At 37.3% G+C, this 15,879-nt stretch overlaps 1 protein-coding gene across 7 annotated transcripts in view; it reads right to left on the minus strand.

Moving 5' to 3' along the window:
* XPO4 (exportin 4) overlaps window positions 1-15,879 on the minus strand; it is a 114,109-nt gene that overhangs the window by 21,532 nt on the left and 76,698 nt on the right. For all 7 annotated transcript variants that reach the window (XM_042978246.1, XM_042978538.1, XM_042978168.1 and 4 more), the window contains exons 9-10: window positions 15,543-15,717; window positions 587-763 (exon numbers count right to left, since the gene is read on the minus strand). In XM_042978246.1, coding sequence (XP_042834180.1) covers window positions 587-763; window positions 15,543-15,717 — 352 coding nt within the window. The remainder of the gene's footprint in view (window positions 1-586; window positions 764-15,542; window positions 15,718-15,879) is intronic.

The following is a 15,879-nucleotide window of genomic DNA, read 5'->3' on the forward strand; positions in this document are numbered from 1 at the left end:
AAGAGTGAGGAGCTGCACTCCTTTGTGCAACAAATCATGCATTTCTGTTGCACTGTAAAATAACTTCAGCACTTCACACAAGGAGAAGAGCTGGACAGAGCCAACCCAGTGGTCTAGAGCCTGCTGGAATGACAGTGCTGGTCGTTCCAAAAGAAAGAGGTGGCGGGGGGCACAGAAGAGCGAGAAATAGAAGGTATCACCCCATGGTGCACATATGTAAACACAGCAAACTGCATTCACAACCCACCTCCCACCCCTGAGAATTTAACTTCTGTCACTGAAAAGACCTGACATCTTTAAGATCCATGGTGCTTTATACGCAAGAAGTCACTGATATCACTCAACAACTAGGAAGACATAGGCGGATAACTGAAAACTGAAGAGAAACGGGGTAACTACAAGCAGCACCCACAAATATGAACTCATTGAGACAACAGGGTTACTTTTGCTCTCTAATGCTCTCAGCGAATCTTCTGAGGACGGTCCCCCTAAATTTCTAGTATTATACAATGTATGATAGGATACAAGAGACGAAATAGAGCTATGATGAAATGCATTTTTACTTACAATCCAGCTTGAAGCTTACCAAATTCCTCGTGCCATCTGGAGCAGCGAGGTGGCACTGAATATAGGAATTGAAAACTTGAACTGCATGTTGGGTAAAAAAGCCTTTGTGGAAATGTTTGTCGTCTTGGACCAAAGTCAGCCAGGATTCCAGCAATTTGTCATAGGCTTCCATGTACACCATGTCATCTTTATCAAGCTAAGAGGAAAGAACACTCATAAAACAAATGGCTGGAGAAAGAAGATGGGAATGCTAACAAGAGTTACACGGTTATACATATAAATGGTTTTATGAGTTTTTCCTGTAGCGAAGGTTCCCAATTATTCAATAATCTCGCTGACTGAGCACATTCTAAAACTAATCAAACATTGCAGTAAAAATGTGTAAGCTTTTTATTAAACCTTCTAAAATCTTTCTAACTTAATCTAAATAATGCTTAAGCAAACAGAAATTAATGTTTACTTTTTAAGAAAACTAGCTGTTCAGTACTTCATGGAACATGTATTTTTCAAATTAAAATCGTATTAACATTTCTCTGTAGTCAAGAGACCTGTTAGAATAAAAATATTGTGTACTTACTATACACTTCTAAATGATTTTAGAAAAAGTGAAGAATGATGAAAACAGACTGGTCTAATCAGCATATTTAAGAATATGTAGGGAGAACTTCATAGATGTTAAGTCCTTATTAAATTATCTTATGACATTCTTTTCATTTTCCCCTTCATTCTTTGGTAAATTTTTCACAAAATGACTTAAAACTTAAAAAAAAAAATTTAATGTTTGTTTATATTTGAGAGAGAGAGACAAACACATAGGGTGAGCAGGGGAGGGGCAGAGAGAACCAGAGACAGAATCTGAAGCAGGCTCCGGGCTGTCAGCTGTCAGCACAGAGCCTGACACAGGGCTCGAACTCATGAACCGTGAGATCATGACCTGAGCCAAAGTCCAACACTTAACTGACTGGGCTTCCCAGGTACCCCTAAATGGTGACATTCTTAAGAGTAAACTAGGCAGTCCTAATAAAATTATTATTTAACACCTGGAGGGCCTAGCTGATACAGCAAGGAAAAGGAGTAAGTGCAAAAAACTGGAAAGAAAAGCAAAAAAAAAAAAAAAAAAAAAAAAAAAGATGATTATTTGCAGGTGATATTCAGAAAAAGAAATCCAAGGAGATTAAACTTAGAACTATTAGAATAGTTATTAGGTAAGGTGGCCAGATATTAAAAACAAACAAACAAAACCATTGTGATGTTTCCTATATACCAACAATGAGGTTAAATTGGAGCAAAGATCTCACTCCATTAGGGAAAAAAAAAAAAAAACTGGAGGAAAAAAATTATAGGGCACTTCAAATTGAAATCTAAGAAGTCAAATTTATTGTTAAATCCAGGTAAGTTTATAGCCTGCATCTCTCAATTGCTTTGATGACTCAATCTTGACTTTCTACTCTTATTTCTGATGGTCTTTTGCAAGTTTTAAAAGACTATTTCATTTTAAATGCCACCAGAAATACTCTACGAAACAAAGAAGGTTATGAAAACATAAAATAATCTCAAATATAGTTTCAAGTGCTATGCTTGTTAGTTCTCCTCTTTCCCCTAGAACTCAGCCACTCTTCTAAAGCCTGATTACCTCATGGGAGAGCAGCTGTGAAGAACGGCCTAATGTAGGACAAGACACCATTTGAAGGGTTAACTGAACATGAAATTGACCTAAGCATGTCTACTTGACAACAGAGGCACAGGGTGACTTACACATAAGAATGTTTGGGGGCGCCTGGGTGGCTAAGTCAGTTAAGCATCCGACTCTTGATTTTGGCTCGGGTCATAATTTCTCAGTTCACGGGTTTGAGCCCCACGTCCGACTCCAAGCTGATAGTGCGGAGCCTGCTTGGGACTCTCTCTCTCTCTGCCCTTCCCCCACTCTCTGGGCACGCATGTATGCGTGGTGCTCTCTCTCAAAAAGAAGTAAATTAAAAATGTCTGCTGCAGTATTCCTTAAATCCATGCCAATAAATTTATGAACCATTCCCCTAATCATGATTTCTAACACTCATTAATGACGTGAAAAAATGCTCATAATAATATAAATAAAAGTAATGATTTTGTTTTTATTTAACAAATTTAATTGATAGGACTTAAAATTTGGAAAAAATACATTAAACTATTAATAGTAACAAGTTTCAGGAAGTGAAAACTACAAGTGATTTGGTTTAATTCTCACTACTTGCTTTACCAAAAAAAAAAAAAAAATCTTTTAAAACAATTATTGAGTATTAAATGTCCATAATGGTGGGGGAGGGGGTATTTTATAACCCTATGTGTGAGTAAAGAGATTGCAAGAAAATGATAAGTAAAATGAATTTTTTGAAGAATTTTAATTTAATTTAATTTTTAATTTTTTTTTAATGTTTATTTCTGACAGAGAGAGAGAGAGAGAGAGAGAGAGAGAGAGAGCGCGCGCATGAGCAGGGGAGGGGCAGAGAGAGAGGGAGACACAGAATCCGAAGCAGGCTCCAGGCTCTGAGCTGTCAGCACAGAGCCTGACGCGGGGCTCAAACTCACGAACTGCAAGATCATGACCTGAGCCGAAGTCAGATGCTTAACCGACTGAGCCACCCAGGCGCCCCAAGAATTTTAATTTTATACACTGTTTGAATTACTTTTACCAATCACCATATTCCATTTTTACCACATTAAAATTATATTCTGAAATGGTATTAGTTAAAAAAATTAAAATTATAAATGTGAAGAAATAAGTAGAAGTAAAAACTTACAAAAAGCAGACACATTCCTAGAAAAAATGTGACTTGGTATTTGGATCAAGGAAAAAAGGAAAAAAAGAAAACTTGGATACTCCCACAACTAACCATTTAAAATTTTTAGTTAGTTTACATAAAAAAAAAAACACCAGGCTCAGTAGATTTGCAGGTGAGATCTACTAAACTAGAAGAAAACTAAACCAATTAAAAAAAAATTTTTTAACACTTATTCATATTTGAGAGGGAGGGAGAGAGACAGAGCATGAGTGAGGGAGGGGCAGAGAGATTGGGAGACACAGAATCTGAAGCAGGTTCCAGGCTCTGAGCTGTCAGCACAGAGTCTGACTCGGGCTCAAACTCAACGGACAGCAAGATAATGACCTGAGCTGAAGTCGGTCGCTCAACCAACTGAGCCACCCAGGCACCCCACAAAACAACCAATTTTATACAAACTGATGTAGAGAAGAGAAAAATAGAATGCATTGGGAAAGTGATCTGTAGAGCTGTTATAATTCTGACAACAAACAAATCCACCTGTTCATAAAAGGCCATGGTATGTGATCATCCAGTTTGGTTCAACTCAGAAATGCTAGGGTAATTCTACCATTAGAAATAATTTAGTTCATTAACAGATTAAGCAGAAACACATTTAGTAATATTTAATACTCATTCATGTTTTACAAAAGCCTATTAGCAATTCTGATAAAAGATAGCTCAAAAGCCTAGAGCAAACATTATCCCTAATGATGAACCAGAAAAGATATCTTCTATTGCCACTTGTATCTACACTGTACAATAAGAAATGTATTATAAGAGAAAGAAATACAAATTGTTAAGTCTGAAAAGCAAAATTTTCATTATTCACAGATGCTATAATTGTCCACAGAAGACTGAAAAGACAAATTATTAGAACCAGTAAGAATTTAGAAAGGTTATCAGATCAATATATAAACACCAACTCTATTTCTCTATGCGAGCAGCAATCAGAAAAATGAGGTTTAAAAAAGATACTATTCACAATAGTAACAAAAATATAAGGTAAAAAAAGCTTTTCTTTTACTTAAAGACAATGAATTGCATTTAAATCAGTACAGAGAAATACCACATTTATGGAGAGAATTAATGTAAGAGAGATATCCATTCCTCACCAAAGATTCCCCATAATCTTCACCACAACCCAACTTGAGAAATCCACAAATTTTATATGGAAGAATAGAAAGCCAAATATATCCAAGACTCTTCTGAAGAACTGGCAGATAGGGGTATGTCCTATCATATTTAGACACCCCTTAGAACAAAGTAAAATATAGGTGCATAAATATAGAACTGACCAATGGAAACGATTAGAGAGCTCAGGAAACATTCGCTTTTATGTGAAAACTGGATATATGACAGCAGTAGTCGTGTATCTTTGAGCTATGAAGGGCTATTTAATAAATGTTGCTGGCAGCAAGAGAAATCAGCAACAAAGTGAAAAGACAACCTGTAGAATGGGAAAAAATATTTACAAACCATAAAGATGATATGGGGTTAGTATCCAAAATACATAAAGAATTTATACAACTCAATAGCAAAAAACCCACAAATGATCCAATTTAAAAATGAACAAAGAACCTGAATAGACATTTTTCCAAAGAAGATACAGGAATGGCCAACAGGTACATGAAAAGATGCTCAACATCACTAGTCATGAGGGAAGTGCAAATCAAAACCACAACGAGACCTCACCTTACACCTGTTAGAATGGCCATCATAAAAAGGGCAAGAGATAATAAACGATGGCATGGGGGGCGGGGAGGTGCCTGGGTGGCTCAGTCAGCTGAACATCCAACTACTCTTGATTTCGGCTCAGGTCATGATCTCACAGTTCATGGGATCAAGCCCTACATTGAGCTCTATGCTGATGGCACGGAGCCTGCTTGGGATTCTTTCTTCTCTGCCCCTCCCACACGCACTCTCACTCTCAAAATAAATGGATAAGCTTTTAAAAAAAAAGATTAAAAAAATAATAAATGATATAAATGATGGCATGGATTAGGAGAAAAGAGAACTTTTTATGCACTGTTGGTGGGATCATAAATTGCTACAGCCACTATGGAAAACAGTATACAGAATCCTCAAAAAATTAATAGAATTCCCATATGATCCGGCAATTCTACTTCTGGGAATATGTCCAAAGGAAATAAAAACTCAAAAAGATAATCTGCAGCCCCATGTTAATAGCACCATTATTTATGACAGACAAGACATGGAAACAACCTAGGTGTCCATCGACAGATGAATAAAGAAATTATGGTATAGATACACAATGGAATATTTTCCAGCCACTTAAAAAAAATGAGGAAAATCTACCATTTGTGACAACATGGATAGACCTTGAAGGTACTCTGCCAAGTGAAATAAGTCAGAAAAAGACGAATACTACATGATCTCATGTAAATGTAGAACCAAAAAACCCACAAAACACAAAAAAACAAAACCCCACCAAACTCAGAAAAAGATATCAGATTTGTGGTTAGCAGATGTGGGGCGGCGGGTGTGTGTGTGTGTGTGTGTGTGTGTGTGTGTGTGTAACTGGTTAGAGGAAGGTGGTCAAAACATACAAACTTTCAGTTATAAGATACATAAGTACTAGAGAAGTAATGTACAGCATGATGACTACAGTTAACATTGCTGTGTGATATACAGGAAAGTTATTTGAGATCTGAAGAGTTCTCACCACAAGGAGAAAATTGTCTTCTTTTTATTGTATCCATATGAGATGATAGATATTAACTAATAAACCTATTGTGACAAACATTTCACATATATGTAAATCAAACCATCATGCTATACACCTTAAACTTACAAGGGAATGTATGTCAATTATTTCTCAATAAAATGGGGGAAAAATAGACGGAGGGAGACACATAAATAAATATTGCTGGACAAATCTGTTATCCATGAGAACAAAAAGGAACTGAATCCTTATTTGATACCATATTCAAAATTAAATTCTAAGATGGTAAAATCATGAAAGGCAAACTTTAAAAACATTTAGAAGAATACACAGGAAGGATAGGTGTCTGAAACAAGGAACTAATAATGCAAATCATTTTTTTTAAAGTAATCTCGACATCCAGCATGGGGCTCAAACTTACTACCCCGAGACCAAGAGCCACAAACTCTACTGACTGAGCCAACCAGACACTCCTAATAAAAGAAATGACAGTAAGTTCAACTCCACTAAGATGAAGAACATTTGTTCATCAAAAGATACCATAAAGTCTAAATGCACTATGGTGTCCAGGATTAGAGCCCAGAAAGGAAAAATAATTGGTGGAAATTTGATGAAATCCAAATAAAGACTAAATGTTTAGTTAATAACAATGCATCTAATGTTAATTTCTTAGTTTTGACAAATGTACCGTGATAATATAACATGGTAATGATAGAAGAAATTAGGTAAAAAGTACTCTTTGCAATTTTCTGTAAATCTAACATTAATCCAAGTTAGGAATAAGAAAAAAGGTACCATAAAGTGAAAAGAAGAGCCACAAAACCAGGAGGATAAATCTGCAACAAGTAACTGACAAAAAAAATGAGTGTACAGAATAGATGAAAAATGTCTACAAAGGAGTAAGAAAGGGGCACCTGGGTGGCTCAGTCGGTTAAGCGTCTGACTTTGGCTCGGGTCATGATCTCGCAGTTTGTAAGTTCGAGCCTCATGTCGGGTGCTGACAGCTCAGAGCCTGAAGCCTGCTTCAGATTCTGTGTTTCTCTCTCTCTCTCTGTCTGCCCCCCTCTCCCCTGCCTGCACTCTGTATCTCTCTCTTAAAAATAAATGAACATTAAAAAAAAAAAAAAAAAAAAAAAGGCAGTAAGAAAAAAGACAACCTGATAGGGAAGTGGGCAATGGACTGAACAAACATTTCATAAGACTCACCATGGGAATCATATGTTTATATAAAGATGTTCAATATTATCAGCACCCGGGAAAGCCAATCAAGACCGTATCATATACTTACAAGTTTGGCAAAACTATGATGGTGAAGACAGGGAACTCGCACACACCACTGCTGAACATGTAGTGGGTCCCATCAGTTCAGCAATCAATTTGAAACTGTCTTGTGAAACTGAACATTTACATGTCCCGGCATCCAAACATTCCACTTGGAGGTACCTTAGAAAACCTCTCACAAATATATACTAGTAAACATGCAGAAGAATGTTTACTGTAATGCTGTTTGTAATGGTAAAAAAAAGGGAAACTCCAAAGTTCACTTACAGCAGAACAGAGAAAAACTGTGGTATAACACTCACACAACGATACATCCTGTACACAGAAGTGATCAAAATCTTCATTTTTTAAGTTTTTTTAAATGTTTATCTATTTTTGAGAGAGAGACAGAGTGTGAGTAGGGGAAGAGCAGAGAGGGAGGGAGACACAGAATCGGAGGCAGGCTCCAGGCTCTGAACCGTCAGCACAGAGCCCGATGTGGGGCTCCAACCCACAAACGGTAAGACCATGACCTGAGCTGAAGATGGACACTCGACCGACCGAGCCACCCAGGCACTCCCAAAATTTTAAAGCAAGAGAACAGACAACACTCAGAACAGTGGTCACTTCTCTTGCAGGGATGGAAGAGGGGAGCAGCTGGGGTCCCAGGATCGGGATGAACACACTGGTTCCGTCGATGCGGCACTGGTAAAGTTACCGGGTGGAGTCATGGGTTCACTCGCGGTGATTTCGTCATGTTTCAGAACATCATGTTTGAGGTTTTATCTGTCTCAAATGTGACACAATAAATTATCTCTGGTGGTTTGAGGACTAAAAAAAGATACATAAAATGAACAAACACAGCTAAAATGACCATGCAGAGTGCTCGATGTATTATTAGCACCAAGAAAAAAGGGTGGTTTTACGCCTTCAACAAAAATATATGGAATGCTGAGAGCGGAGCATTGGAATACAGAGATGAGTAAAACAGTTTCTTCCCAAAGAAACATCTGTGGCCTGTTTATATACTTAACAAAGCACGTGCTTTGCAGACATCATTTGTTAAGTCTTAACAGTTTATCTTGCCAAAATAAACAGACTGGTAACATATCTTAAGAGGAACTTACGGAACAGCATCCTCTGACCTCTAGTATCTCAAAAGGAAGAAGCGGGACATTTTCTAAAAACTATCTTTGCTGTTCTTTAGTGCATATATAATGCACGCTATCATATTTTAATTATTCGTGTATAAAAAAGTATAAATAAAATGTAAAAGCCTTTCAAGCCTTTTTACTATTGAAAGAGCAATAATCCCTCCTATAAAGCCCTGATATTAGACAAGGCAGAAGATCACACACTGTTAAGAGCCTCTAGTCACTGGATGGTGATTTAAAATAAGAACCCAAAACTTCTAGAGCCTTCTGGTTCCTTTTGGATATCAACACGTAACTCATCAGGCAAAGTGTGAGAAATCTGGTTGATGACAATTGGCAACTAAATCTTTCAGTCTAACCATGGAGAACTGAAACCTGACCAAGTGCTTTTTCATACATAATACCTTGGCCCTGCTCCATGACCACTCTGGCCAACACCCAGCAGCCAAGCCAAGCACGTGCACAGGGATGACGAAGGAGTCCAAGCTAGACTGTCTGTGCTCATGCCCTAAGTATTGTCAGGCCTGGTGCCAGAAAGGCTTTGGAAAGGGGCTTAGAGCTCATGAGACTACTTGACCCCACTTTACTCCATTTGGGGATGGAGGGTGGAGAAGGTAATCAAACTACGATAACAGCACTTACATTTCAACGCCCATATTTAACTTAGAAGGGTACAGAGGAGGGAATGTGCAGCCCGTCAGCCACAGAAAAACTGCTTTTATGACTGGTAACTATGAATATAAAGAAACAGTGGTTAATTTCATTTACGAAAATGTTACCAAATGTGGCTTTCTAAAAAATATACGTATATGTGAATCTGCTCCCCCTTTAACACTGAATTTCAGAAATTAAAATCTAACATGATTACTTGATTCCAACTACATGACATTCTGGAAAAGGCAAAACTATGGGGGTAGTAGAAGATCAGTGGTTTCTAGGGGTGGGGGAAGGAGGGATGAATAGGTAGAACACGAAGGACTGTTAGAGCCATGAAACTATTCTCTATGATTCTGTAAGACTGAATACACGTCATTACACATTTCTCAACATCCACAAAATACATAACACCAAGAGTGAACTCTAAAGTAAATTACGGACTTTGGGGGATAAGGAGGTGTCAGTCCTGGTTCCTCAACTGGAACAGATGTTTACCACACTGGTGGGGGAGGTTGACAGGAGGGGAGGTTGTGTGCATTTGTAGGGGTGGAGGAGGGTGAAGGATGGGATATGGGAAGTCCGTATTTTCATTCAATTTCACTGAGAATCCAAAACTGTTCTAAAAAAATAATGTATGTGTTTATTCCTAAAATGAGATAGCTTAAAAGTGTGTAAGATAACTCTTGTACTGAAAATACATCTCATGCTCGAGTAGTTCTAAATTTTATTGTTACATTGCAAACAACTGCAAATCTACTCCTAGCCACAACAGGATTATGGTTACTGTCAGGTATTCGGTATGATCCATCCCACTAAACTAGATCTTTTTTCTCTGAACAACAAATAACCAACGTGAGAACTCCACATCTTTTTCATGAAATTGAAAAGTTCTTTCTTTGATCATCAGTATTTTCTTCATATGTAAACGTAAATTACATGAGTTCATAAAAAGAGAAGCGAATGATTCAGACATAAAAAATCCAGTAAGATGGGCACGGACAATTCACTCTCACGTAGAAAATTTTATTTCTAAGGAATAATCTTTAAGAAGTTCCTTAAGCTGATAAGACTTTGCATTCCATATTTCCAGCCTGAGGCTGCTGCTACTATAATTTCTCTTTCAAGGACCTGGGACTGAAAACAAATTAAACAATCAGAGATTATAGAGGCCAGGAAAAAAGTGCCAGGAACATTGACCAGGAAGTTCACTAGCAGTGCTCGTTTGCAAACATGATAACAAAAAATCATTTTGCAGAAATAACTGATGTGACAAAAATGTGTCTTCAATAAAAGAAGGGGGCAAGAAAACTCCAGATAAATGTAAAGGTTAAAAAAGGGGTTCTATCAATATACCGTTTCTTACTATGCATGGTTGGTATACAGTTGTTCATTTTATTATTCTTTACAACTTTTATACACATATGAATTTTTTTTTTTTTTTTACTTTATATGAAGTATTTCACAGTAAGTTTAAAACATACAGGCATTGGTACAACCTCCCAGGTTCAGTGACAGATCAAATAATACATGCACTGCAGAGGGTAAAACATTAAAAAGAAAGGACATACGAAAGATCAAAGACTGAAAGAGCTGTATTAGTTTATGTTGCTACTCATCTGCTGTAAGTAGATTCTTTTCCTGGGGTACTAGTATTTAAGGCAATTATTGAAAAAAAAACCCACAGAATTGTCACAAATGAAGCTTCATGAATTCTATTAAAAATTAGGAAGTCTTTGAATGTTAACTGCAAAAGGAATTCATTCATTCTTTTTTTTTTTTTTTTTCCTAGCCAGTCCTAAAGGCACAGAAATAATTTAACTTCAGAATACCTATGCAGCTGACAGTATTCCTGGCTTCTAAAATCCCTCAAGAGGAATTGATTTAGTGGGCAAGTACTGCAGCTGTTAGAAGAATCCTATAGATAGATCACTGAAAAAAGTCTGCCCCCACAAAACCACCAAGAGTCCAAGCTGCAGTTTGCAGAAAGAGTTTTTAAACATTAAACTCCTCCATCAATAAGCTTTCTTCCTTTTGGAAACGCATATGAATTTCCAAATTTTAATGCTAAACAATGTATATGCATCAAGCACCGTGACTGGCACATGGCAGGTGTTCGATAAGTATGTATGGAATCGAATTAATCCAGCAATAATCCTAGCAGGCCGACATCGCAGGGACTCGCCTGGCTTACAAGGGGTAGAAGGGCAATCCCTTTTTTCTACCTCACTCTAGCGTTCATTTCTGAACTCCTGGCACATTAGATCTGTTTATGCTTCTAATGCTGTATTATTGTTTCAAACAATACAAAGGATACCAAATGGAGCAATAGTTATGACAGTAAGTAAGCTTTATTCTCAACCATCTACATAGTCTATCTCAAGTGCAAGAATGCTGTAAAACATAAACACTGGATCTGTGCTAGGATTAGCATAGCAAATTGAGAAAACCAGAGGTGACTCATAGACAAGTCAGGAAACACTGCATTGGTAAAATTAGGATCCAACCAGGATTCAATGCAACAATGAAATTATTTTGTAAAGACTTCTTTTAATAAGAATCTTTATTTAAGATGTAATTGTAGCCAATCTTCTTCCAAATGTCCTAACAGAGGAAAAGCTACTGTTAGTATTAAAAAGAAGTGTACCGTCCTTTAAATGTGCAAGGTTTAATGCACCTCATCTAATTCTCTCTCTTAACCATTTCAAGCAGATGAAATGAATGCGCGTAACAGAAGCTGGACAGCTGTCTCGCTCTCAACAGTATCACCAATTTATTCATTTATTCTTTCCCGGCCATCAGGGCCACTGTGTGGGGGGCTGGGATGGCTTTCCAAATGGCCCCACCCTCTTGTGAGGTTAGGGGAGAGGCTGACTACGTCCGAATATTGTACTGGCCTCACCATGCCCTCCTCCCCTCCCCCAAAAAGTGAATAATAGCTTTCTCTCTTATCACGGAAACAGTCCCGAATTTATGCTTCCTGCTTCCAACTTACAATGTGGCTTCCGTGTACTCCTTTTCACTGCATCTCCTCCCCACAAAGTAACTGTCCACTGGGCAGGGAAACCAGATTTTGAATGAAGAATGTTGAATTCTACCACATTACACTCTGTACCGAACTTCCTACAACTTTATCAAGTATCTTTTTCTTCACTGCTTTGTCCCACACGTCTTGAGATTAGGCCACAGATGTACCGAAAGGTTTTTCTCTGCCAGGTTTACCTACCACCACCTCCTTTACATACCCACCCTCACACACCTGTGCACAGCCAGACACACATACATTTCACGTGCACTTCACGGTTTAAGCATCGTGCCTGGAAGCTCTGCTCAATTAACTCAGCAAGTTCTGCAGCTCCAGTGATGAACCCACTGGAGGCTGAACTTCAGGTTTTCTGCTGACAAAAGAAACCAACCGAGTACAAACCGAGCATAGAGTTCAAGTCATAGAGTTCGATTTCACTGAACTGATTCCAATGGATGTACCAGTATTATTAACATTTGATGAAACAATCGATATGATATCAACAACTACTGTGTTCGAATTTTAATTTTAAAGGCAACGGTTCCATGTCTATAGTCCTTCTCACCTCTTCAGTACGGCAATAGACAATAATTTGATTTCTGGGGTGCAGTGAAAAAATTCTTGGCCTCAGGAAGCCTCAAGTAATACCAGGAAATTTTAACGGCCAACAGAACAACTTGGCTGAAGACTGGAATTACTCTTTTTGAGCACAGACTTTCGGTTTACTTGCCAGTTGAGGAGCATAAATAACTGTCTTCACACACAGGCTAAAGCCACCAAGTAAGGACATACTTCATGAAATGCACATTAGTATCAAGAATTTTTCCTCCCACGTATATATATTTTTTTCTCGCTGCAGCCACATAATCACCACCAGAGACACAAATTTCAAAAAAAGGAGACAATCTATATGTATTCCTAAGTAAGCATAGTTCTGAAAAAATGTTCTCACAATGAGACAAAAGTGTATATGCTGAATCTGTTTTCCTACTGAGGAAAAACCTCCTTCACTATTAGAGAAAAGCAGAACATTTCACAAAATTAAACTTATGAAGAAAAGTAATATTAAAACTATTATAGCCTGCACAAAACAACAAAACTCAAAAACTTGTCTTACTTGGTAAGACAGTGTTCACAATATAGGTTCTCAATAAATGCTATTATTATGAAGGTTCATTTTTATCATTATTATTCCACATTGTAATGTGCATACCGTACAGGAACTTTCATATTGTTAACCCACCCCATAGAACATTAGAAGAAATAATTATCCTACCTATATCAACATGCTTAAAAAAGGTTAAGCAATTCGTCCAAGATTCTGTAGTTTATAATTACTTGGCTCATGACTATACAGTCTCCTTTCAAAGTTCATGACCTTTCTTTCTGAATCACTGACTCTCAAAGCAGTTCTTTTTGTCTCAGTTTTTCTACTTTTACTTAAAAGATCATTTACTTATGTAGTTTTCCACCTGAGGTCAACGACTATGTATTAGGGACCAGTACTCCAATCACCGGGTACCTAAGGAAACAAAAATGATGTGACCCGCGTCCCAGAACTTCCACTCTGGTTTGGCGAGATTTGTTCGAGTAGTTTGGTATTAGCTGCACATTCCCCAGCCTCCCCTCCCCCAGCACACACAAGATACATGAAAACCGCACGAGGCTGAGATGACATTTAGGAGGATTTGTTTAGTCTTCTGGCAACTCATCGTGCAGGGGCCTCCCTTTCGGCTGCCCCCCAGCTTCACCAAACCTCGCCTACCTGGCTGCTCCGAGCAATACCAAGCTTCGGACCAATCCTCCCCCTCTGCCTTTTGAAACAGGTAACCAATTCTTTTAAAACCATTTTTAAATGTCATAAGCAGATCAATTAGAAGAACTTAAAAAAGAACACTTCTGCAGCACACCTTCTTGTGAAACAAGCACAAATACGCCTACTCTGAACGAGTATCTACACTTGCCGCTTTCTAAAATTTCTCGACCAACCTTGACAGAAACATTGTTTTCCAAGTTGTCAGTCTCCTGGTCAAAATAAATGAATTCTAAACTTAAAATCTGCAAAACAAGAATGATATATATCTTCTAGCAATTCTTCTATAAAATGTTTAGAAACTTCCTTAACCCACAAACAGAAACTAAAATACAGCTATGTTTCTAAATATGTGATCAACATACTGTTTCATCTACCTGGTTTAGAAGAGAAAACAAACCAAGGGGGAGAAAGCACAATGAGACCATGTTAAATGAAACCTGAGTTGATTCAGAATTTGTAACAACCTGAAAGGGTTTTGAATAAAGCTTAAATACTTAAAATTGACCTATATTTCCATGCATAGAACATAATTTTTCCTCCTGAGAAGTTCAAATCTCACATACAATGCCTTTAAACTTCTACTCCTCTACTAACTACATTTTTTCAAACACACAAATATCTGCCGGACCTGGTTCCTTTCCACATCAAACCGCTGAAGTGTCCGAGTACATAAATCATTCCCGAGTTCTGTCTTCTGAACACCCCTAAAGGGATATGAAAATGCACAGACATTGCCACACCCCCAACAAAACACAGGATTTTGTGTCTAATACCAATTCTAACAGGTACTGACAAATATTCTTTTTACTCTTACAGTCTTTGAAAGAAATTCACATATTGATCCATAAAAAGAAAAATTCATTTCAACAATTTAAGAACCACTATGGAGGAAAAAATTATTTCCCATGATTAATGTAGTTATTCACGGTAACTTACAAACACAGCTGTGTCGTCAAGGAGTTTTAGTACATGTTTCCTAAATTAAGTTTTATATCTGGAAAATATACATTTGAAAACTTGTACCAAAAAACAGCTTTCGTACTGTTACTGGTCTTAATTTAATGAAAATTACGTGCCACCAAGATACACTATTAAACCAAAAAAATTAAAAGAGCACACAGCCTAATCAAAACCAGCGTGGTTACAATCAAGTGAACCAAATTTTATCCACATAATTTCCAGATAAGTCCAAAATTTTTAAATTCTCAAAACAATATAAAATTATAATCACAACCACACTACAATGTTAGCAGCGCCCTTTAAAGTTTTCACCGTTAAAATGGGGTTTCAACATAATCCTTAATACAAACGTTTCATTCCATTTCCTATATTCAGACACTAAATTATCTCAAAGTTAAAATCTTGACACCAACAAATTTAATCTACAAAAGTGATTTTAATCCACAGAAATTCTTAAAGTAACATTTCTAAACACAGATTGCCAAATAATTTTCACATGTAAACAAAAATGCAATTTTAACAATAGCTAGCATTTGCTTAATTACTTGTCACGAGAAATGTTGCAGAGGCATTGCAAATTTCCTTGTAAAAAACAGACACAATTTATTTTAAAACAGTCACTCACCACTTCTTCCAATGCAGCACTTCGCCCAAAAGAACAAGTGAGGTGTGTGAGACAGTTAACAAAGGACGAGAAAAGTTCATTTGGAATGGCAGTTAAAACATTTCGAGGGAACACAGTTATCAGGTTGCTGATAATGCTGGAGATTCCCACAGCTTCGGAATCTTCTATTTCAATTCTACAAATCAAGTAATGAGTATTATTAAGTGGCAGAAGAAAAGTCCCAAAAACTCATCTCCAAACATGCAAATATTATCACCTATTTGTTTTTCAAGGCATGTCTCTGTGTATTAATTTCAAATTACCCGCATAACTACACTTTAAAATATAAACAGGGAAA

This window comes from Panthera tigris, chromosome A1 (assembly GCF_018350195.1).
Source record: "Panthera tigris isolate Pti1 chromosome A1, P.tigris_Pti1_mat1.1, whole genome shotgun sequence".
In the NCBI taxonomy this organism is placed as follows: domain Eukaryota; kingdom Metazoa; phylum Chordata; class Mammalia; order Carnivora; family Felidae; genus Panthera; species Panthera tigris.